Below are 25,916 nucleotides of genomic sequence, written 5' to 3' on the forward strand. Positions count from 1 at the left end.
AAAAGGAACCCCTATAACAGTGAAACGTGCCTTACCGGTCACGGTAAAAAAGGCCGGCGCGAATGTGGGGTGAGAGGCGATGCCGCAGAAGTTTGCTTTATGATCTTATGGCGTTGGGGGCAAGACCAACGATTTTTTTCGGGGGGAGGGGGGTGACGAAGTACTGTTTAGTCCCTGAATTAGAGCGAAACCACAACACCGCAGTAGGCTTGTTATAATGTGGCCTATGAATATGAATAACAAATGTGCTGGATAGAATAAGCATTTTCAATCTACTCACCTGCGACACCCCTGTGCTATAGATAATACAATATTTTTTCAATATACTCAGAATGGCTCCGCGGGCCGGATGAAATGGCATGGCGGGCCTCATGTTTGACACCCCTGCTGTACCTTCTTCCAAATGGCATACTATTGCAAATAAACAGTCACGATTGCATAGATTCGATATCAATTGAACCATAATAACATAAAATGAAAACATATTTCGTGAAATAACAAAAACAAAGATCCCAGCGACGGAGATAAGAAATTCACTGAAATTACTGTTCGAAGAACATTGCATATGTAATATTAGGAAGTCGCCTCCTCCAGGTTTTTGCAAAACACTCTTATACGGCGAAGGTTGAGTCACTATCATCAGCAAGTACTTGTGGCATCATCCTGAAGTCAAAATGCATACCACAACCCAATTAACAGGCACATATGCTAACATGTGTATACTGGAAGATTGATAACTTAACGAAAGACCACACAAATAGAAGCCTTTACGAAGTATATATAGGGTTGCATTTAAAACAAAAATCAATTTAAAACAAACCTGTTAAAAACAAGGCCTTTGTTTAAAACATGTTTTTCATTTTTTTTTTTTTTTTTTTTGACATGACGTCATCGATATTTAATTGTGACGTCACAGTGGATTGCCAATGACAATTGAAAATATGGGATATATATGACTCTTTCGACGAAAGGGCTTCTGACCACTGTCATAAACAGTCCAAAAATATATTTAACCTGTACTACACCGTTATGCAGCATTTTTACGGTCGGCGGTAATCATCATCAGAACACCCATTTCGTACCAATCATCTATATCTACATGCTAAAACTGTTGAACCGACGACGATTTCGAGGGTTCCATAGCCCCTCCCCCCCCTCATCGTATACGTCGACTATTATGAGTGCAAATCGTCTGTAGGCTCATACTACATGGTTTTTCGGACGTATTTACATAACTACGACATAATACTTTACCCAATTTACTTACTATGCCGCAATTATTTACGCCGGTCGCCGAGTTTAGTATTTCATGTAACTTGTATATATAGTTTAAATGTTTATATAGTTTGAAAGTTATTATAAGCCTTAAGTTATTATAAGCTTATGTCCCAGAGCACGAAAACTCGATCCTTGATAACATATTTTGTCCGTGGTGCACAAGGCCGGAAACGGCGACACGCGCCACTTGAAACTCCTCATTAATAATAATAATATTAATAACTACGACATAATTAAACAACGTTTGAAAAAAAACTTAAATGCATTTGTTTAAAACACTGTTTAAAACATGCTTTAAACAAAGTGTTTTAAAACACCGTTTGTTTTAAATTAGGGTTACTATATTTTGGAAATCTGAAAAGAGGACACTTTTTCAAAATTTTCAGACTTGCAAAACCGGAGGAAAATCTTGAAAAATGGTAAATTTTTCCCGCTTCGTGGTCGGTTGACTAAAAAAATAGGTCAACTTTCCGGCTCAGTTCCCGGAGCGTTACTTCAGTGCTGACTTACTGTGTCTCAGTCGAATTTCGCCCTATATTTAACCAAAATTCCCAAAAGAGAAGACAAAATCTCAAAAAAACGGACATTTGGGCGTCTTCCGAGGACACTTTCAAAAAAGTCAAAAAAGAGGAGGACGAATCGTCTTAAAAGAGGACGTATGGTAACCCTATTTTAAATGCAACCCTAGTTGCGAGTGTCGGCTACATGAGGTAACAAAATGTACGAGTGCTGACAACAGGAAAATGCCTAGTCATTGAACTACATCCATAATTGCTGGATAACATGTACTAACCGGGTTGATCAATCCACAGTATGTCGTAACGCGAACGCGAACATTTGCTTTTCCTAGATTAGCATGCGAACGCGAATGTGAACCGAACGTTAGTGGGAACTCGTAAAGAATGGTTTTCCAGCATGCGATACCATAAATTTCACATTTCAGATTTTGCACAGGGACGTTTTTCATGAACGTCAAACGAATCAGATCAGTGTTACGCCTATACTACTACACAGTGTGCTACTAGATTATGAATATGAATATGAATTTTAATTCGGATAAATAGGCTTTATTGAATGCAAAATGATGATCTACAATGGGTGAAGATTCCAGAGAACAGTGGTCCTATCATCTCTCCCAAATTTACTCAGACTCGCCCCACGACCGACGTGTTCAATTTCGATGGTGTATTGAAAGGCGGCCTTTTTAACTTGCTGTTAAATCCAGTTCAGGTTAACTCAACTCGAACGAACTCATCAGTGTTACAGTATCACTTCCAAAATTGCGAACGCTACTCACGATTCATTCTCTGTTAGCCACTTGAACTTCGCGTACTATTTTCGCGATACCGCCGGAATCCTTAAAAGACATACGTAAGACGTATAGTTCGCATTCGACGTTGACTATATACAAACTACCGATACTAACCCCGCAGTCGCCGTTGGTTACCCATTTGCCGCCGACAAACCGTGTCAGACAATATTTCGCTGGAAAATAATCAGTGTCAATCTGATTCAACGAAAATACAGGGCTGTAACCAAGTCACAAGGCTCCGAGTCACAAGTCAATCTCACTTTTATAGTTTTGACTCTAGTCAAGTCGAGTCGTTTTCAATTCACCAACGAGTCAAGTCCGAGTCCAAGTCATCGAGCAGAGGCTCGAGTCCGATTCATGGTATTATGAATCGAGTCCGAGTCCAAGTCACCAAATTGATTGCTCAGTTTCCAGTTAAAGTCTTGTTTGATGATATCGAATTGTTCGCATTTAGAATATGCCAATTTTCCTCACTTTTAGCAGTTTCTATGGTCGCATTTCCAAGTACCAGTACCAATAGAAAAAAATCCCAATACTGTGGTTACAACCTGCCTTTTATGGTCGTGACATCTCTTCCAACTTGGAAATGTTCCGTGGTTCAGCTCAAAAAGTTATAAGCTGATTATTAAAAGAGGTCCGTTTGCCCATACTTATACTCACGGCCTATTTCGGAAGCTGATTACATTCAGTATCTTCGCGATCGTCAGAATAGAGGCAAACAACCCCAGAGTTAGAATCACTGTCTTTGACTACAGCATCCAAACGGCCTTAACCAACTCTAGGAATATACCGTTATCTTATAATTGTGAGTATAATTATACTTTTTCATTAAATGATGGTTATTTTCATTTATTTGTCATTGAATTTTTTTCGAGGGCAATGGTCCCCATATTAAAATCAATATACGCTACACCAAATCGCGCACGTCACGAAGAGAAATCTCAATTAGCGTAAATCTGCTTAGAAATAACATTGTTAATGTAGATTTACGAAATAATTTTGAGCCAACTTCAAGCCTTCAAAATTCCGGACATTTAGGCATATTTTAGAATTTCCTCCCGGACGCAGTTTTTGCGGTGATATCCCGGACGTGTCCGGGAATACCCATACATATGACAATGGCAATCCTACGTTAGTGTTAACCCTGGTTAATAACCACTGATAATATGAAATGTATATGTGCATTAACTGTATTGTGTATATTAGTTAATCGGCCTGCTGCGGTGATAGGGGTGAAATCCGTGTTTGTACCAGCGATAATATCGACTGACAACTATTTTAGAGAAAGTGAAAGTGATGCGTGGCAGAAATTTCGCAAAGGCTTATGAAGCGATGACATGAGATGTCGACACCACATCACGCTCAAGTAGAAAGAAACACTCATGTAAATCTTTTATCTGCAGTTTGAATACGTCGGATTTCTGAGGGAAATAGTTGTTGCCAGACTTATTTTCACATTGTCATTTTAATTTGATATCACATCATATTTAGACAGAGGCATGGCGTGTCCTAATATGGACAAGTGGTCTCTGACTTGTTGAGAGTGAGACCTGTTTTAGCAGACCACTGTTGAAGCTATCTAGACAGGAGACATGTAACATATTTTCCGCTTTTTAGAAGTAGTGTTTGTACTTTTCTTTTAATTCACAGTAGTTTGAGTTCCAATTATTTTCAGTTCCTTTGTCCGGATCTGGAGAACTTACGTGTTGAAGTTTAAAAGCAAGTGTAGTAATAATGCCTCTATTTTCCTAAAATAAAATTACACTATGGTATGGCACTTTTACGATCCGTCATATTTTTTATTAACGTAAAGTCTTAACGCGCTATCCGATACAGCTTCTTGGTATTGCTCTTCGACTAAACTATGAGCCTTATGACACCATGACGTTTTCGAAAACGGGGTTTTCGGGTAAACAAAGATTAGTGTCCATAATAGTGATTTCCATAGCGATACTATCATTTGCATCCCGTGATGCGGACGAATGCTTATGCTCTCGAAAATTGATACCTCATGTGATGCATCAATATGAATCAAGCTCTCCGCCCCTTCCGTAGACCTATAGCTCAATTTGCAGGTTTTGACAGTTCATGCGAACGTATTATGACCGCTTTCAAAACTACTTACTTACTTGAGTAGATTTTAAGCCAGGAAATTCTACCTCTACCTCAAGTAGTTTTAGGTTGCTTTTAAAAAGACTACTTCTATTCGTACTTGAGTAGATTTTTGCGTCGCTACTTCTACTTCTACTTGAGTAGCCTTCTTGACTACTTTGACCACCTCTGTATTTAGAGCGCTGTTTGAGATACAAAATAATATCCTGTATCTGATTTGAATCTTTTGTTGAATGAAACTTTTTTGTTTCTACAGGAGTATCAGTTATAACAGGGGTGGCAATTATTTTTCGCCGCGGGTCAAATGAGAAGCGGAAAATACGTTGGCGTGCCGAGTCAAAACATTTAGCTGTGTTTTACAGCGCAATAATTTTTTTTCGAAATTGAAAGCAGTGAAATACACTGCCTATAAATGCTGCTCAGTGGATGTGCTGATATTAGGGAATGAGAAAATGAGGGTTAATTGCCAAAGATAATATTTATTTGCCGTCATATTTCGAACAATGTTAAACATGATACGTTTGAACTCTCTTTAAATCTCTATCTGCATCTTTTTATCAAGACATCAACAACATGTTTTTGGAATATTAGACAGCTTATTGTCCTGACCGCTGCCTTCCGCGCACTGTGCAGCTTGGGGAAATAGCCTTGTTGTGGAGCGAAGCTTGCAGTTCTTCTGAAATTCACCCTCCCTTGACCACTGTATGTCTTCGAGTTTTGGTCATACGACCGACTTAAATTTTAGTCCTTAAAAACGGCGTCCTGGTCGGCACTAACTACTACAAAAACAGGCTTACCCCCGACTTCAGTAAACAAATACTTATTGATCCAAACCTTCTTTGAATTTCAGCTTTCGGCTTTCTTATTTTGACATGCCAGTTCACTCTTTATGGGTGGAGATGACTCATAGTAATCACGGGCACCAATTGACTTGTTTTACGAATGAGGGATTTGGAAACGTATCAGGTAACAAGTTGAAGCACATGCCGTGTAATGCAGTGGTCATCAAACTTTTTAGACACGCCCCCCTTTAGGACAGCGAGGAATTTCGCGCACCCCTTATCGTCATATCACAATATACAACCAGAATGCTGGCAATCCCAACGGATAGTTTGACGGCATGGGAGGTTATGACTGTTGAGAGAATTCTCAAATACGAAATTCGGATTATACACAGAGCATTAACTATGAATTGAAGGTAATTTTTTTCAGTTGACCGCAGATTCGTGCCCCCTTTCAGATGCTTTCACGCCCACTAGTTTGAAAACCACAGGTGTAATGCGTAATGTGACAATGCCAACAAAGAAGGTTTGACGACTTCTTGCGACTTTGACGGTTACGGCATGATTTGCCACATTGAGTTTATTTTGAATATGGATTACGCTTGCGAGGTGAACAGGCGTGAAAGTAAACGAATTTTCGGTTCAGTTTATACAGCCTATGGTTTTAGTCCACGCTGCAACATAAAAATGTAGGTTTTATGTTTTGAATTCCAAGCAACCTTTCGCGGGCCGCACAGATTAGCTCCGCGGGCCGCACTTTGTCCAGGTCTGAGTTTTAACGTCATGTAGTTTTTAGGCATATTTTATTCGTTACTATCTAAAAAATTACGCAGTATGTGTCGCTAATAACCCTCGTTGCTGTAACCGCCATAGGTGCTGCATTTTAATAACAAGTATTGATCATAGTTACGAGGCTTGTAGCAAACGTATCCGTGATTATAATAGCTCAGAGGCTTGCTCTCTTTACTGTTTGGCCCACCAGTTCCAGGTCTCCATATCACCAATACATCTTTTGTTCCCGCCGCACTCTGGAAATATCGTAGCGAGCTGTAGTTATCAATATGGAATTCGCGATGGTCCTTGCCATAACTTCTTTGGCTATTATACTATATGGTTTACAAGTAGCTTTTTACCAGTGGCGGCTCGTCCTATAGGGCAACTGGGGCATTGCCCCACCTAAAATTCTGTTCAATAACAATTTAACCATTTATAGACGCACAGCGCTCAATATATATCGAGATCACAGCGAAACCCGCGTTCTTCTTGTGCTTTCGCTTGCAAATGCCCATACATAGCGAAGTCTCCGCGAAAATCGAATTCTCTTCTGTGTTTTCGCTTTGTGAATGCCTAGCCGGGGCTTGCCCCGGTAGCGCTCATAACAAGCTTTCACTATCTATTCTCTCAAAGCTGCGCACAATTAAGAAACGTTGCTTTACTCTCTCCTATTCGTAAAATGGCCGACCAACCGGGGCAAATATGCTTGCTGGCCCCTAAGGTGTGATGTAACAATCGTATCTATATCTGAACTCGGATACCGTGATATGCGTTGAGTCGACCGTTGCTGGTACAGGTCGATTTTGATGGTGTTTCACACCATGATAATTCTTGAAACTTGGTATGTCATGTCGTGATGGTGGTATTTAACACTGTCCTAAGTTTCAGGGTTTCTACTCAAAGTTTAGGGTAGTAATTCCGTTTCCAAAGTCGAGTGTGTGCTGATCGGTCATGTATCGCAAACATATTTCACGCAAAGCCGGTATTGGTCTCCATTGATTTTAACGATGCTCCTTAGCTAGATCCGTCATGAACTTTTACATGGTATGTCTTGATTTTAGTATCGAACGCTGTGCCAAGTCTCAAGGTTGACACTCAATGATTAGGGCAGCAATTTCGTTATTAAGTTCGAGTATGGTAGAGATGTGCGCTGATCTGACACTTAGCCTACCTAACGCATTGCGGATTTCACGCAAAAGCCGGTGTATCTGTGTTCCATACTGAGATAGGTGATGAGATGATGATATCATGAAACAGTTTACTAACATCCTCGGTTTGCATTCAAATATTTAGTTTTATTTTATATTATCCAATGTCAATTTCACCGTGGAATGGTGGCCTTCGGGCCATTTGCTCACAATTACAACCCCTGTCAAGCGCGATAGCTGTTTCGTTTTCGATGGCGGCTAACAGCTGATCGCTTGATCAGCCGATTCCTCAGTAAATATTACGCAAAATTCGGCGTTGATCTGTTCGTATTAATTTTGACAGTGTACCATACCGAAAACGGTCATGAGGCTATACTTCTCGATGATTTCATGTAACAGTGTACCAAGTTTTCGGCTTTCATCCACGTATTTATTCGGTAATATATTTTCCGAAGGCGATTTTGCAGCAGACATATAGACACTATAGACCGTAAGCCGTATGTGTCGTGTGACAGTCTCCAGCCTCAAGGCCAGAATCTCCCAAGCTGTACCGGGACCGAATTTCCGAGGCTGCTATCCGTAGTTCTTCAGAATGATGTTTTGGATTCAATATGACATTTCCTTGTCCAATCTATGAGATAACAATTGCGTATGTGTCCGAACTCGTTGACCTTTCCAGTTAGGCATACGCAATCTCTCGATTTATAGTCATTTCCATTTCTGCAGATAAGTAGTCAGGTCAAGTGCGAACATGAATCGTGTTGAATCTTTGCTCCGTACGCCGTTTAGCCAGCTGCCTTTAGAGCAAAAATTAGAGGTAAAGCGACTAGGTCCGTATCAGCCTAGAAATTGCCCATTGATCCAATCGTACGCCGGAGGAAAGCGCACTCGTGCCTTTTCTTCAGCGCATTTCGATAAAAATGAATGGCTTACTTATGGCGAGGATAAAAACGCCTTGTTTTGCTTTTACTGTCTTTTATTCGACAGTGCCGGTACCGGAAGCAGTGGCTCTTGTTGGAACAAAATTGGTTATCGCGATCTGAAGCATTTGTCAGAGCGTCTGAAAACGCACCAAAAATCCCAAGTGCGCATGGCTAGTGCAGTTAAATATAAATTGTTTGGCAGAGTAAATGTAATGTCGCAGCTCAATGAAAGTTATCGCGTATCAGTCTGCAAGCACAATGAGCTTGTAGATAAGAATAGGCATGTTCTCTCTCGGGTGATTGATGCCATTAAATTTATTGGAGTTCATGAATTGCCCCTTCGAGGCCACGATGAGAAGGAATGCTCTCTCAATAGGGGGGTATTTTTGGATCTAATTAAATACGCGGCTTCCATTGATAGCATTTTACTCGAGGCACACTGACAGTTAATTTACCGATATATTTTGTTATGGCTATGGAAAAAAAGTGAAAAATTCATCAAGATGAAATAATTTATTCATGAAATTGTTTAATGCGATATGTGCTCGCATTTCAATTTAACACAATGCTTTGATTCCTGCTTGAATGATGGCAGGCAGACTCGTAATTAATCTTCCATGGATAACAGCTGGCTTTTTATGTTTTACGTTTATGGGTGCCACCGCTTTGATTGCCTATCCCCTGGTCGTAACGCATCAGGATCGTGTACCAAACACTTTCGGACGAGGGCAAATCGATTTGACTCGCTTTCGGGACGAGAATCCATATACAAATCGGGTCGGAGGCGCTGCAGCACTTTACAGAATTGCTGAGCATGGAACGATTAAAACACCACAAGGTGTCATGCGAATGCTCTTTGTAGGTAGTTGGTCTGTGTATTTTTGGTATAGTCTTACTCGGCGCTTGCGTAATCTCTACCACGAAATCATAACGCATGCTACTAAGGATAACCTGATGATTGATTCGTGGCATGGGAACGATTCTTAGTTCGCGTACATTTTGTAAAATAATCATTTGAATAAAAAACAATGAATAAAACATTTGTTACCGCACTTCAAGTCACGCCACCGGCAAACCTCTCGCGGCACCTACGTTAAAAATCATTGTTTACGGGAAATTCATGTGGCCATCATGAACGTTGAAAAACGCTACTGTGACGTCATATTGATAACAAGTCGCTTGCGGCCCTTGCCCCACCACCCGATATTGTCACGAGCCGCCACTGCTTTTTACTTACGCCATCATCGTCTGTCCACAGCCTCACTTCGCCCCAGTCCGCTGGAATCTTCTGTTCGACTTGATACTGAACCTCTGCGTATTCTGCGGCATTTCGGACCTTGTACACTCCAGCAGAATACTTGCTTTTGCATTCGGATTGCGCGGCGGCAAAACCTACGTTACCAAACCAATCGATTCGGACCCAGTAGTTACCTCCGTCGTATTGGAAATGGAAGGAAGATCCGGCTGCAGTTACAGAACGATATGAGGAAGACGTCGATTGCCACACAATGAAAAGCCGTACAATGCTGAGCCTGGATATCGTTCGCAATCCGACGTTATGTATGAACATTTGAACAATGAACATTGAACAATCAACATGAACATTGAACACTGAATTGTGAACACACCTAGACGCAGTTGCTTGGATAAAGACATCAGTGAGCCATATCGTTAAATTTAGTGCACCTCACAATCCATTGCATACGCCCCAATTTGGAAGACGTTTGCTACAATAATATTTCCATGATGTGGCATATTTCGTAAAATAACAATACCAGGGGTGTGCTGTGCAACCCTTCCCACAAATAAGTCGGGTTTTAATAAAGTTGTAAAGCTGCACATTATCTTTTTAGTAATTGCTAAGGCCATCAAGGTAATGGCGAATCCGAGACTTATAAACACAACTCGATATAGGGCAATACACATAACCATTAACCATACTGTCGGCGGTATAAATCGCGAGTAAAGCTAAAGAAATTCAGCTTATCGAATATAGATGTTGTCGAGTATATTCATGTATGAATTCAGCGTATGCATATTTTAATTATTTGTTTCCTATATCTTGGCCCACTTGATGTTAGCTCATACGTACCAGACTATAAGCTAAATTGGACAGCATCACACCGTTCGCAGTCCGAGCAATTTTTCTCCTTCAGCCACGGGTTGCACAATGCAAAGTAGGCTATATATGTGGAACTATACAGCTATCCAACCGCCATGGTCTCACAAACCGATATTTCCCTCACAAGAGAGTTCAGTAATTGTAATAATCGTCAGATTATATGTGGCGGAAGTGGCGTAGAAGCTCTCCACAAGGCAACTGATTAAAACGTAATAGGATTACAATTGAATTGGTTGATTGTGTAGTTTGTAGTAGAAGAAAGATTTGCTATCACTGTTATTTGTCAGATGCCGAATAATCGCTCCAGTTATATTGTATCAACTACTATAGCAAATCAAAACTCACGTTGCAACCGCGCCGTTTCGACTGTACCCGCCATCAGCATCACTAAGCCGAGCATGACAACCGGCGTAGTTGGCATACGGAAGGTTCGTCTATCTATAGTCATAGAAATAGCTTCAAAGAACGATTGAGATCGATATAAGACTAGGTAAAGGATAAGATACGTGGTTATATCTTAAAAGTTTGTTTGAGCGGGGCCATATTTCTAGATCTAGGATAAATTGAGATGAAACAGTATCTATACATAGTTTACTATACATTTTCTGTCTAGGTTTCCACCTGCAGCGGTCATGCACTACCAACTATATTACTGACTAATATATTCGTACTAATATAAAACCGGATATTTTCGGCTGACGCTCGTCAAGGGTGATCGACAGCAACAAGTAGAAAATTGGATTGCTGACGATTACTCCTGACGAGTGACAGCCGAACACATTTCAATATGAATATAGTATTCAATTGTATTGAAGTTCTCAACCTCCAAGAGTCGCATTTTTACCACGCGACTTCTACTTCTATTTGAGTATCAACACCAACAACTTCGACCGCCTCTGTTATATACCAGGCAACGGTGCCTTGTAATGATATCATGAAATGCCAGCGAAATCAATCCATAGTCCTCCCCGTCTGGAGAAGCCTCAGTCTTTTCGAGTCCGGGATTTCGAGAGACTCATGTCTGCGCAAAATAGATTACCTTTTTATATATTACTCAGAAAAATACAAGAACATCACCAACGAGCCGAAATGCGTCTCATAATGTATCGACAACGGATGCCATGTCGCTGTAATTTTTAAGAAATAAAGCCTATGGAATTGTAATAAGAAGGAATGGAGCGCTGCCTTTACTCGCAGACAAAGCACCCAGCGGATATCCACATCTCATTGACAATGCTCCGGAAAGTTCGTGCAGGCGCGGATATGAAACTTCATGATTACCACGATGTAATCCGCTCATTGCGCGATTCCTGCAGGAACGATTGATGCATGGCGCAACCCGTGCATCCGATTGCATCAGTTCGAATATTTCACGGTTAGTTGATGTTGCAGTTCAGTGTAATCTAACAGACTAATGTTTCTCACTGTAGTTAGGGTTTTCATATTTGAGACCGCAAAATTACTGACAAAACATTGACGCTACTTATATAGTCTATATCAGACCTGGACAAAGTGCGCCCCGCGGGTCAAATGCGGCCCGCGAAGCCATTCTGTGCGGCCCGCGAAAGGTTGCTTAGAATTTATAACATTAAACCGACTTTTTGAATGTTGATGCGTGGACTCAAACGATAGGCTGTATCAACTTAACATGAAATTCGTTAACTTTGAAGCCTGTTCATTAATATGCCACGATTACGCTGCCTACGTACCTCGCATGCGTAATCCAGATTCAAAATAAAGGCAATGTGGCAAAGTATGAGTAACAATTAAATTCACAAAAAAATCACTATTCCCATATTGCTTGAGTCAAGCCTTCTTTGTTGCCATTGTCACATTAAGCATTATACGGTACCTGTTTCAAATTGTTACGCGAGGCGTTTCCAAATCAATCAATGCTCGCGACTACTATATGACTCATCATATTTATCACCCATAAAGGATGAACGGGCATGTCAAAAAGAGAATGCCTAAAGCTGAAATTCAAAGAAGGTTTAAAGCACTAGATATTTGTATACTAGAGTTAGGGGTGACCGCGTCCTTTTAGTTTTTGCCAACATGTCGCCGAGATTAAGGATTATAATTATGACAAAAACACGAAACACTCGGTCAAGGGAGGCGAATTTCAGAAAAAACTGCAAACTTCGCTCAACAACAAGGCTATTTGAGCTGCACACTGCTCGAAATGCAGGAACTAAGACAAACTTTGTACTATCCCATATACTAGGGTGGGTGTGAACCTCTGAAAGGTTCAGGTTCGTGTGAACGTGAACCTCTTTGAAATGCTCTGTGTGAACGCGAACGTCAACCTCATGACGTCACGTGACGTCATATTTCTAATTTAAACCCTACATTTCAGCGAAATGATATATATTAATGTACACGATACCTAGCGACGACTCGGGCCACATAATGCCACAATGCTGAAGTACATACTGACCTTTTAAACGTCGCCAAATGTATCAACTGGAGCAATCAAATGATATAATAATCCCATAAAATCAATATCTTCCGTCGCGTTGCCAACAATTTTGACGAGGACATACAAGGGAATATAAGCTTACGCCTAAACGGTCTAGGCCAGACGAGACCATGTATTCGGCGTATGAGTGTTGTTACGTTTATATTGAGCAGAGTGTAAAACGGGGTTTACCCCATTAACAAGTTATACAGCAGTAGCCAACACTCCAATCGCACGGATTTGGTTTTTATGATACAATAAACATATGAAATCGAGATGGACCCCGCGTACAGACTTGGACAACTAGATAATCCTAGTTGTCTAATTTCACTAAATTAGAGCGGATTGCCAGTAATCTAATTCTAATCTAATTTGTGAAACATTTCGATGTTCTAATTCTAATTCTAATCTAATTCGTCAAATGTCCCTATTCTCTAAATCTAGTTCTAATCTAATTATTGTTTTCCTGGAAATGTCTCTTTGTCCGAGGCATATTGCACTATTTCAGTGAGTTAACAAGAATATCTCCTCTTGTGCAAGGAAATCCAGTGCCAAACCGCCATCGCCTTACTTACACCGCGCAGTCATCGTAGATATTATGACGAATAATAGCCTGCTAGAGTAGCTTGTAGTCTGCGAACAACATTCTAGTTTTTAAAACTTTACGTTAGTACATCGCCGTTCTGACTAACATGGGCGATGCCCATGGTTACCATAAAAGAAGTAATATTTCATTAAAGTATAGTAAAAATCGAGCAAAGCTTGGTGCACAGAAGTAAACAACTCTCATGGGTATGGGAATGCACTGTTGTTGTTGTTGTTGTTGTTGTTGTTGTTGTTGTTTATTAAACAAAAATATGTGACGGTTATCGCCTGACGGCCTTTTGCACCACGCACTGTGATTTGATATGAACTGAATTTTGCTGTATTCATTTCCCATATACAAATTCATTGAATTTCCAAGTTTTTGGGAACTGAGTAATTCTAATTCTAATCTAATTTGGAAAAAGCTGTGTAGCTCTAATTCTAATTCTAATCTAATTTGGAAAATGCTGTGCAGCTCTAATTGTAATTCTAATCTAATTTGGAAAAACTGTGTAGCTCTAATTGTAATTCTAATCTAAGTAAAGAAAAACTGTGTAGCTCTAATTCTAATTCTAATCTAATTCCGAAAAGCTGAAAATTTTCTAGTTGTCCAAGTCTGCCCGCGTACGCTTGTTAGATTTTTTCCTGTTCTCACATCTCTAACTATTTCCTAGATCTCTTCCTCACTTGTGTCAGTTATAAAATATGAATCTAAGCTTGACCTGCAGTAAACCACTGGGGATATATCAGGGTAATTGGCACAAGAAGAGGCCAACTTGTCACCTATAGAAACGATATACTCATTGAGTGATTGTGATATCACTATTCACTAATTTTGGTGCCATCGTCTTTGATGATACTAAGTGGAAAATTTGTATCAGTACGTTTTACATTATTCAACTGTTTGATCATACGAAAAGTTTGCCTTTGATCTCCATAATGATTGCTGAAGCAATTCATATAATATGACTCCTTTGCTTCTGATTTGATGTGATTCAACTTATTAGCATATGATTTATATTTTCTTTTATCGCCCTCAGTTCCACTCCGGGACCCTGTTTTATGCAAGAGTTTTCTCTTTTTAATAGAGCGTACGATGCCAGGAGTAATCCATGGTTTAATTTGCAGCTTTCGCTGCCTTCGTGACAATTTGTGAAGAGGAATGTGCTCATTTATCAAACGCAATATATTGACAATAAAATGATTAAAGTTCTCATTGAAGTTGTGTCTTGAGAGGGGGTAGAGTTATCATTAGCAAATTTGTCAAATGCATCGTGCAACAGTGAGTTTCGCGATTCAAGTGTTGGGAATCTTCTATATATACCATGGTGGCAGTAGGTGCAGGCGATTTAACTAGAACCTCAGCAACAAGTGGGTAATGATCAGTGAGGTCATTTTCCATAACATAAGGAAATATTGTATATGAATCGAGGTTAGTGTAAATATGATTTATAAGAGTGGCAGAATGGTGGGTCACACGAGTGGGCTGCGTAATAATTAGGAATAGTGCCTACAGAGTTAAGAATGAATAAATAATCTTTTTCAAAAGCGGATTGGGATAGAATGTTGATATTTAGGCACTCCTGCACCGTCTACCATATACAAGTTATAACTTGTATACTTCCAAAGGGAAATAAACGACCATGGCCACAGGTATTCATGTAATTCTCACCGTTCTGTCTAGTATCACGGGGGCGCCTATAGCCTGTGATGATAGCGTGATGCAAATGATCGCATGATCGCATGCAACTGATCGCAGCTTCATGTGATTCATATTTCCGACTGTCAATCACAGAGCTTATGGATATTTTTCCCACGAGCTTCCGTCATTATATGTAAACAATTCACCGGAATTTTAAGGACACACGGTGATTGACTCCCAGCTTAAAATCAATTATGGATTGGGATTGACTATAATGATATCCCAATTCGAGCATTACTTGCGATTTCCAAAGTAAGGCCCTCGTTCGATTTCCAGTTTTGTCTTCAGGTTTAGTAGTGCAATAAATATATCGACGATCCAATCATATCAATTCACCCTTTTGTCTGGATGTACAGAACATTTGCGAGTTAAGTCATTTTACATGGAATCTCATTACGTTTATAGCAATCCTATTCAGGCGTTTGTCCTATCGCATGACCATACATAGACGGCCAGCCCTCTCCTCCCACTTTTTAAAAGGGTAGGCTATGTTATATAATTCCCTAATATATACTACTATATTTACTATACTACTATTATTATTATTAAAAATTAGATTAGCATTAAAAAGTGTTTTCGTGCATTTGGTATTTACACGAGCCGTGGCATATCACATTCCATACTTTTAGCAAAAAAACCTTCTCCAGCAACTTCTTGTTATTATAAAGTGCTTCATGGATCTCACGACAGCTCAGGTCTTGGTTTACCTTTACTCCCGGCCGAAACAGCACTCCGTCAGCCCTCCCAAATAAAACCGTTGGTATGGGGCCTCCCATAGGGTGATAAGCCAAACTTCTTCACTTCGTTCTGAGTAGGCGCGTCAACCAAGATGGAAAAAGGCTGTACACAAAGTTTTGACAAATCAATTTTTGAGCGTATGGAGCATGAACTCCTGTAAAAATGATTGTAGTCTTGATCCATGTTGGAATCGGAGAATATTCCTTTTGCAATCGTAGTGGAGGAATGATTGCTGGTGTTTGACGGTGTGGAATGCCCAGGTACCCTCAGCAGCAGCTGCCCCTTGTGGTCTGTGGTCGTTGGTGCTGATCAACTTGTGAGAAAATTGTTCATCGACTGGTTCGAATCAATCATTATGACACTCTTCTTGTGTTTTGGGGTATCAATGTGGGTTGAAATAGCGGTCTTTCCTATGGCCACCAGATTAGTGTCACAATTGCAGATATTGCAATGTGCGAAACACTCGCCCTCTAAGCTTCCTTTGATACCTTTGAATTCTCTCTCATAATCGTCACGAAAAAGTTTTTACGCCTGATCATTTTAACTAATCAGATTTATCCTTATTAGTAGCTAAAACTATATGCGCGATATAATTTAGATAAATTTATCAATGATTTATTGCTTTACTACTTTTTAACCCAAGTGTCGACTGCACTGCGCCCTTTTTCAGTACCTATAAATGCTGCCTTCCCCACAGCTTATATTCTGCTGTATAGGCTAAACAGCAGAAACCTGGTGTTGCTGTTTACGGCTAAAGTGACGTCCGCTACGATAGCTTGGAACATCCAAAACTTCTATACTACTCACTGCCCTAGCTATCTCACCACTAGGAAGTCAAATCGTGTGGAGTGTACGCCACGGGACTTCCTTTCATTCATGATGTCATAACAGCTCGACGCGAAGGCAGAATTTTAAAATATTATGCAACACAGATACCAGACGAAAACGATCGAAGTTCTGTAGGTGTTGAAAATAAGACAAAATAAGGACGCAAGTCGAAAAGAAGGACAAATCTTAGAAATAAGGACGGTACATACATGCCATATGGCCACCCTGTGTATAGTTGTAGTCAGCAGTCTTGACGCATTGCATTAAAGTTCAAATCTCTTTTTTGGTAATATCTGGATACTCCTAATCCATCATGATTAGCTCCTCGTACTATAAAGAGATATTTTAGTAATTCAGAAATATGCTCGGTTTCAAATCTTCCACGTACTACGGCCTTCTGAACTGGTCAACAACATCTTTAGAATTAATACATCTAATTTCGCTCTCATGATGATTCTTCTGGTAAATACACGGTTCATTTAATAGCATTACATTGACACTTGAAGTTTCGACTTTAGACTTCTAATATCCCCTAACACTATTCTATTCTCGAATCCAAAAAGGTCTGGAATTATCCGTCATATGTTTAGATACACGCTAAGACAAGAATGACGACGACTAAGTACTATTCTATATTTAAGGTGTGACGATCAACTTTTCGCCATATTTTCTATCTTCCGGTATTCAAATTAAGCTGACTTGCTCATCGCATTAATCGGCCATTTAACTTGGTGATATATTTTCTATAGTTTATGATGTCATAAACCTCGATCATCGGCATTCACCGATGTTCGCGATAGCTACGACATTGCTACAGAAACAATGTGGTGTAGGAAGTTCTCCCCATATACGATGATGATAATACTGGTCTTCAAATTTCGAAAAAAAAATTGCGCCAAACATTTTAATGATTGATTTAGGCTAATGTAAGGTTGCTGAATTCGATTCTGTGCTCAGAATTTCTTTATCACGTCAAACTTTTTCCGTATGAATTTTTCCCATTTTCGTAAATTAATCAAATTTCGACTTTCGTTATTGACATCACGGTTAGCATACAACAGCAACAGATCAAATATTGTTATTAAAATCATCTATCATGAAACCTGAGTTGTTGTAGTACAGAATGAGTGAGTTTTGATGAACTTGAATCCAGTAAATCTCTATCTTTGTTCAATGTTCAATCAGAAGCTCTTTTCGACCCATAAAATTACACTGATCTACGAATTTCAAAAATAAATTGCCTCAAACATTTTAATGATTGTTTTAGGCTAATATTAGGTTGCCGAATCCGATTTTTTCTCTATCACGTCAATTTTTTCGGTGTGTATTTTTCTCATTTTTATAAATTATTCAAATTTCAGCTTTCGTTAGTGACATTCCGGTGAGCGTACAACTGCAACAAATCAAATATTGGTATTGAAATCATCTATAATGATGAAACCTGGGTTGTTGTAGAACAGAATAACTGAGTTTTCGGAGAACTTGAATCCAGTGGTTCTCTTTTCTCTTTCGATCAGGACCTCTTTTCGACCAATATATTTATACGTGGATGCAACTAATTTTAGTCGGTAGCAGTCATCATCTTTATATACCACTCTTCATTTGAAGATTGTGATTAGTGGCTCCGTACCTAATTTAGTTCCCTACGCTTATCATTCTTTATACATCCGTCCTGCAGACTTAATCGGTTAATGCATTTTGTGACAGCACACTGCTCTTTCGTAAAACGTGAAAATGTTTGCAAACAACAAACATTGTATTGTTGGTATATTATGTAGAAGAGAATTTTTCACTCCTGTACATGACCTAAATATGTGGCCCTTAAAGCTTGTTTTGGAACATTAGAAGAAACAGGATGCCTGCTTTTCCAAAGAATAAAGGGCTTATCATGATAACTTGAAAAAATTTGTCATCAATAATCTACGCCTCTACTTATCATGCTAATTCTTCTTCTCCAGTTTTCATATTCTGTTACATTTTAACGGAATCGAGGAAAGCTGTTTGCTTTATTTTTATTTTCGGTTTATTGCCCAGGTATAAAGGGCTTCTTTTGCATTGTCTATTATAGACAACCAGATGAATGGAGACTGCTTACTAACAGCTCAACACGAAACCTGAAGTGCGTGTTAATTCACAATAGAAATAAATATGCATCGGTTCTAGAACAGTCGATCCGTCTCGACATAGGACGTTTTGTGGCCTACACCACATACCACGTGTTCTATGCTGGAAGAGAGCCAGAGATGAGCATTGGTTAATTTCTAGTGACGTTTTTATATGGTTTCGAGGCTTTTTCCTAGTGTTTTGCAGGATTTAATGCCAGTTCTAAATACAAACAGCTTCGAATTTTTGGTTGTTTCTGTTTTCGCCGTAATATTTTACTATGAACTAGAGTTGGTCGAAGGGATCGGCGTTGCTACTCAAGTAGCACAAGTAACGCCTTAGACTTCTACTCAATTACAAGTAGAAGTAATAATTTCCCGAGACATCTGAAAACTATTTCAAGTGGAATACGAACTGAAAGGTCTGATGAAGTCAGTAAATTTCTAAGTAAAACTGAACTCATCATTTTTACGCCAATCAGACGCCCCATCGACCACAATCAATTCACCATCAGATTCGGACCAGACACCATTCAAGCCAAGACCTGTGTACGTAACCTAGGTATTCACTTTGACGGCATGCTCTCAATGGAAAACATATCGACTATACATCAAAGATCTGTTTCATGTATATCCACAAGATCAGTCGAATCAGGAACTACCTATCTGAGGATGCATGCAAAGCCATAATACTGTCGCTGGTGATATCGCGGCTTGACTGTGGAAATGCTCTGCTTTACGGGGTAAACCAAAATTGCATCGACAAGCTACAAAAGATCCAAAACATCGCTGCTCGTTTGGTAACTCGGTCAAGGAAGCGTGATCACGTAACGTCGATTCTTAGATCCCTTCATTGGTTACCCGTGAAATTTAGGTCTGAATACAAGCTTCTTCTGTACGTCTTCAAATGCATGGAGGGAAGTGCACCAGCGTATCTTCGTGAGCTAGTGTCAATGTATAATCCCGGAAGAGCGCTGCGTTCTCAGTCGCAAAAACTCTTGTCAGTTCCAAGAGTCAGAACATCGACCTACGGCGAGAGAACCTTTTCTTCCTCGGCCGCCATTCTGTGAAACAATCTTCGATTTTCTATCCGACTATGTGACTCGCTATATGTTTTCAAACGCAAAATCAAGACCGTTTTATTCGCACGAGCGTTCGAGCTACAGTAGTGTTCATTCCCCCCCAACAACTATGCACTCCGTCTTTTATACATATCATTTACTTTTATACTTTATTGCCTTTTATGTACAGCGCCCAAGTGTAGTAATGATATATTGTTATATTCGGCGCTCTATAAATTATTATAATATTATTATATTCTTTATTCACAGTAAGAAACTGGTCAATACACACATAATCCGGGGAGTAACCTGCACCCAAAGGAAAATGGCGAGATTGGAGTAAATTTTTTAAAATTTCAGTAATGCAGTCAAATTGTTATTCCTATGCAATACATGGAGTCTAAGTCAGATTACAGAATTGCAGTAGATGAAGAATTGGCAAGGGTTACAGAGCAGAGGTAGAGATGATTGAAAATGAAGAATCGAAATTACAGAAACGATGCTCTGATTCACTAGTATAATTTTAGTCCAGTGGTGCATTCAACGCCTTCCGAAGAATATGCACAGTGCCCAATAACGTGATCTTTTGGATCATGTCGAATCGAACGTTACCCGGAATCTGTCGGATATGTCTCATGAGTTTTTTGCTTACGACCCCTGTAGCGCCAATGACTATCGGTACAATGTTTATTTTGCATCGCCACATTTTCTCACATTCCATTTTGAGGTCTGCGTATTTGGACTGCTTTTCTGATTCTTTTTGTTGTATATCGTGATCAGCTGGGACAGCCAGTTCAATGAACAAGCATTCTCTTTTCTTTTTTAGTTTGATGATCATATCCGGGCAGTTGCTTCTGATTTCGGGGTCAGTTATAACTGGTACATCCCACAGAATTTTTACCTGTTCGTTTTCTGTCACTGGTGCTGGGCTGTAATCGTACCAATTTTTTGTCGAAGTGGTGATGTTAAAATGTTTGCATAATTCAAGATGAATGTAGTGCCCAATCCTATTGTGTCTCCATGTGTATTCGGTAGCTGCAAGTGCACCACAGCCGGACATGTGATGTGCCACAGTTTGATTTTGGTTGTGGCACATTCTGCATTTGCCGTCTGTGTTTTGCTTCAGAATTCTTTTGCGATAGTATTTTGTAGGGATAACATAACATAACATGGTTGGGTTATATTTTTATCTGAACAAGTCACACACAATGTACAATGCGATAAGACACAATGCGATGTCATGAACAGATAGGAGGATGTAGAACCACACGCATCAGTAGCGATCCTTTACTCTAACATCCACCTCGGCCTAGAGTGCCCGATGTCACATTTCTTTTTTTTTCGATGCTGAGCGATTGGTCTTGTGCTGCGAAAATGAACCCTTCGCTTGTCGGTTTCAGACCAGAGCTGGATAGCCAGGTCCATGAAAGCTCGTCTACATGGGGCTTTGAAGTTAACTTCTTGTGCTGTACATGAAGAGGCATTGACTCCCATATCGTTTCTCTCATTTTGAGCGTTGCATTTTTGTATCGAACTCGTGCTGCTTTTGCTATTGTTGTGGGTTTGGCAACAGTGTTTTCAGCAGTGTACAGGTTAGCTGTTTCCATGTTGACTTCTCTGACGTTATTATATTCTTTATTCACAGTAAAACTGGTAGATACACACATAATCCGGGGAGCAACCTGCCCCCAAAGGAAAATGGCGAGATTGGAGTAAATTTTTAAAATTTCAGTAATACATTCAAATTGTTATTCCTATGCAATACACGGAGAAGTCAGATTACAGAATTGCAGCAGATGAAGAATTGGCAAGGGTTACAGAGCAGAGGTAGAGATGATTGAAGATGAACAATCGAAATTACAGAAATTATCAGTGGCGGCTCGTGACAATATCGGGTGGTGGGGCAAGGGCCGCAAGCGACTTGTTATCAATATGACGTCACAGTAGCGTTTTTCAACGTTCATGATGGCCACATGAATTTCCCGTAAACAATGATTTTTAACGTAGGTGCCGCGAGAGGTTTGCCGGTGGCGTGACTTGAAGTGCGGTAACAAATGTTTTATTCATTGTTTTTTATTCAAATGATTATTTTACAAAATGTACGCGAACTAAGAATCGTTCCCATGCCACGAATCAATCATCAGGTTATCCTTAGTAGCATGCGTTATGATTTCGTGGTAGAGATTACGCAAGCGCCGAGTAAGACTATACCAAAAATACACAGACCAACTACCTACAAAGAGCATTCGCATGACACCTTGTGGTGTTTTAATCGTTCCATGCTCAGCAATTCTGTAAAGTGCTGCAGCGCCTCCGACCCGATTTGTATATGGATTCTCGTCCCGAAAGCGAGTCAAATCGATTTGCCCTCGTCCGAAAGTGTTTGGTACACGATCCTGATGCGTTACGACCAGGGGATAGGCAATCAAAGCGGTGGCACCCATAAACGTAAAACATAAAAAGCCAGCTGTTATCCATGGAAGATTAATTACGAGTCTGCCTGCCATCATTCAAGCAGGAATCAAAGCATTGTGTTAAATTGAAATGCGAGCACATATCGCATTAAACAATTTCATGAATAAATTATTTCATCTTGATGAATTTTTCACTTTTTTTCCATAGCCATAACAAAATATATCGGTAAATTAACTGTCAGTGTGCCTCGAGTAAAATGCTATCAATGGAAGCCGCGTATTTAATTAGATCCAAAAATACCCCCCTATTGAGAGAGCATTCCTTCTCATCGTGGCCTCGAAGGGGCAATTCATGAACTCCAATAAATTTAATGGCATCAATCACCCGAGAGAGAACATGCCTATTCTTATCTACAAGCTCATTGTGCTTGCAGACTGATACGCGATAACTTTCATTGAGCTGCGACATTACATTTACTCTGCCAAACAATTTATATTTAACTGCACTAGCCATGCGCACTTGGGATTTTTGGTGCGTTTTCAGACGCTCTGACAAATGCTTCAGATCGCGATAACCAATTTTGTTCCAACAAGAGCCACTGCTTACGGTACCGGCACTGTCGAATAAAAGACAGTAAAAGCAAAACAAGGCGTTTTTATCCTCGCCATAAGTAAGCCATTCATTTTTATCGAAATGCGCTGAAGAAAAGGCACGAGTGCGCTTTCCTCCGGCGTACGATTGGATCAATGGGCAATTTCTAGGCTGATACGGACCTAGTCGCTTTACCTCTAATTTTTGCTCTAAAGGCAGCTGGCTAAACGGCGTACGGAGCAAAGATTCAACACGATTCATGTTCGCACTTGACCTGACTACTTATCTGCAGAAATGGAAATGACTATAAATCGAGAGATTGCGTATGCCTAACTGGAAAGGTCAACGAGTTCGGACACATACGCAATTGTTATCTCATAGATTGGACAAGGAAATGTCATATTGAATCCAAAACATCATTCTGAAGAACTACGGATAGCAGCCTCGGAAATTCGGTCCCGGTACAGCTTGGGAGATTCTGGCCTTGAGGCTGGAGACTGTCACACGACACATACGGCTTACGGTCTATAGTGTCTATATGTCTGCTGCAAAATCGCCTTCGGAAAATATATTACCGAATAAATACGTGGATGAAAGCCGAAAACTTGGTACACTGTTACATGAAATCATCGAGAAGTATAGCCTCATGACCGTTTTCGGTATGGTACACTGTCAAAATTAATACGAACAGATCAACGCCGAATTTTGCGTAATATTTACTGAGGAATCGGCTGATCAAGCGATCAGCTGTTAGCCGCCATCGAAAACGAAACAGCTATCGCGCTTGACAGGGGTTGTAATTGTGAGCAAATGGCCCGAAGGCCACCATTCCACGGTGAAATTGACATTGGATAATATAAAATAAAACTAAATATTTGAATGCAAACCGAGGATGTTAGTAAACTGTTTCATGATATCATCATCTCATCACCTATCTCAGTATGGAACACAGATACACCGGCTTTTGCGTGAAATCCGCAATGCGTTAGGTAGGCTAAGTGTCAGATCAGCGCACATCTCTACCATACTCGAACTTAATAACGAAATTGCTGCCCTAATCATTGAGTGTCAACCTTGAGACTTGGCACAGCGTTCGATACTAAAATCAAGACATACCATGTAAAAGTTCATGACGGATCTAGCTAAGGAGCATCGTTAAAATCAATGGAGACCAATACCGGCTTTGCGTGAAATATGTTTGCGATACATGACCGATCAGCACACACTCGACTTTGGAAACGGAATTACTACCCTAAACTTTGAGTAGAAACCCTGAAACTTAGGACAGTGTTAAATACCACCATCACGACATGACATACCAAGTTTCAAGAATTATCATGGTGTGAAACACCATCAAAATCGACCTGTACCAGCAACGGTCGACTCAACGCATATCACGGTATCCGAGTTCAGATATAGATACGATTGTTACATCACACCTTAGGGGCCAGCAAGCATATTTGCCCCGGTTGCTCGGCCATTTTACGAATAGGAGAGAGTAAAGCAACGTTTCTTAATTGTGCGCAGCTTTGAGAGAATAGATAGTGAAAGCTTGTTATGAGCGCTACCGGGGCAAGCCCCGGCTGGGCATTCACAAAGCGAAAACACAGAAGAGAATTCGATTTTCGCGGAGACTTCGCTATGTATGGGCATTTGCAAGCGAAAGCACAAGAAGAACGCGGGTTTCGCTGTGATCTCGATATATATTGAGCGCTGTGCGTCTATAAATGGTTAAATTGTTATTGAACAGAATTTTAGGTGGGGCAATGCCCCAGTTGCCCTATAGGACGAGCCGCCACTGGAAATTATGCTTTGATTCACAAATGTAATTTTAGTCCAGTGGTGAATTCAAGGCCTTCCGAAGAATGTGCACAGTGCCCAATAATGTTATCTTTTGGATCATGTCGAATCGAACGTTACCCGGAATTTGTTGGATATGTCTCATGAGTTTTCTGCTCACGACCCCTGTAGCGCCAATGACTATCGGTACAATGTTTATTTTGCATCGCCACATTTTCTCACATTCCATTTTTAGGTCTGCGTATTTGGAGTGTTTTTCTGATTCTTTTTGCAGTAGGTTGTGATCAGCTGGGACAGCCAGTTCAATGAATAAGCATTCTCTTTTCTTTTTTTGTTTGGCGATTATATCCGGGCGGTTGCTTCTGATTTCGCGGTCAGTTATTACTGGTACATCCCACAGAATATTTACTTGTTCGTTTTCTGTCACTGGTGCTGGGTTGTAATCGTACCAATTTTTTGTCGAAGTGATGATGTTAAAATGTTTGCATAATTCAGGATGAATGTAGTGACCAATCCTATTGTGTCTCCATGTGTATTCGGTAGCTGCAAGTGCACCACAGCCGGACATGAGATGTGCCACAGTTTCATTTTGGTTGTGGCACATTCTGCATTTGCCGTCCGTGTTTTGCTTCAGAATTCTTTTGCGATAGTATTTTGTAGGAAGCGATTGGTCTTGTGCTGCGAAAATGAATCCTTCGCTTGCCGGTTTCAGGCCAGAGCTGGATAGCCAGGTCCATGAAAGCTCGTCTACATGGGGCTGTGAAGTTAACTTCTTGTGCTGTCCACGAAGAGGCATCGACGTGCAAAAACAATTCAGGGCACCCTATAAACTATGCAAGTAAAGTCCGGGTAACTGATTGTCCCGTCACAGTCATTTGTCAACCGATCGTCAATGGTAGTTTTCAAAATTGCGAGTTGGATAACGGCGAGTATGATGTAGAATAAAGAATGAATGAAGCCACCAGTATGTGCAATTATAATCTATTACTCTGAAGCAGGGGCCAGTTGCAATGACGATGTCAGTTATAAGAGTGATGCAAATATGTCCAAATACTACTTCATACTTGACAGATTTAGAAGTGTAAAAATCATGTAGTTTAGTTTCCAAATCCATACCACACGAGGAAGAGACATGTAGGCACATATTGTTCTTGAGTATTTTTAAGTGGTAAGTATACATATATC

At 40.2% G+C, this 25,916-nt stretch overlaps 1 protein-coding gene across 3 annotated transcripts in view; it reads right to left on the reverse strand.

Moving 5' to 3' along the window:
• Positions 1 to 423: 423 nt before the first annotated feature.
• LOC145434224 (uncharacterized) overlaps positions 424 to 25,916 on the reverse strand; it is a 239,063-nt gene continuing 213,570 nt past the window's right edge. The window contains exons 1-7 of one of the 3 annotated variants that reach the window (XR_013913294.1): positions 10,797 to 13,194; positions 9,567 to 9,793; positions 6,395 to 6,512; positions 2,705 to 2,763; positions 2,576 to 2,635; positions 2,072 to 2,124; positions 424 to 663 (exon numbers count right to left, since the gene is read on the reverse strand). Coding sequence is in view for 2 of the 3 variants with exons in the window: in XM_080311561.1 (XP_080167687.1) it covers positions 2,579 to 2,635; positions 2,705 to 2,763; positions 6,395 to 6,512; positions 9,567 to 9,793; positions 10,797 to 10,899 (564 nt within the window). In the remaining variant the exon portion in view is untranslated. Of the gene's footprint in view, positions 2,125 to 2,575; positions 2,636 to 2,704; positions 2,764 to 6,394; positions 6,513 to 9,566; positions 9,794 to 10,796; positions 13,195 to 25,916 lie in introns of those variants that run through there. The other 2 variants (XM_080311561.1, XM_080311562.1) reach the window with 2 other exon arrangements.

Source organism: Botryllus schlosseri, chromosome 2, assembly GCF_051294905.1.
Source record: "Botryllus schlosseri isolate E-star chromosome 2, Bs_hap1, whole genome shotgun sequence".
In the NCBI taxonomy this organism is placed as follows: Eukaryota; Metazoa; Chordata; class Ascidiacea; order Stolidobranchia; family Styelidae; genus Botryllus; species Botryllus schlosseri.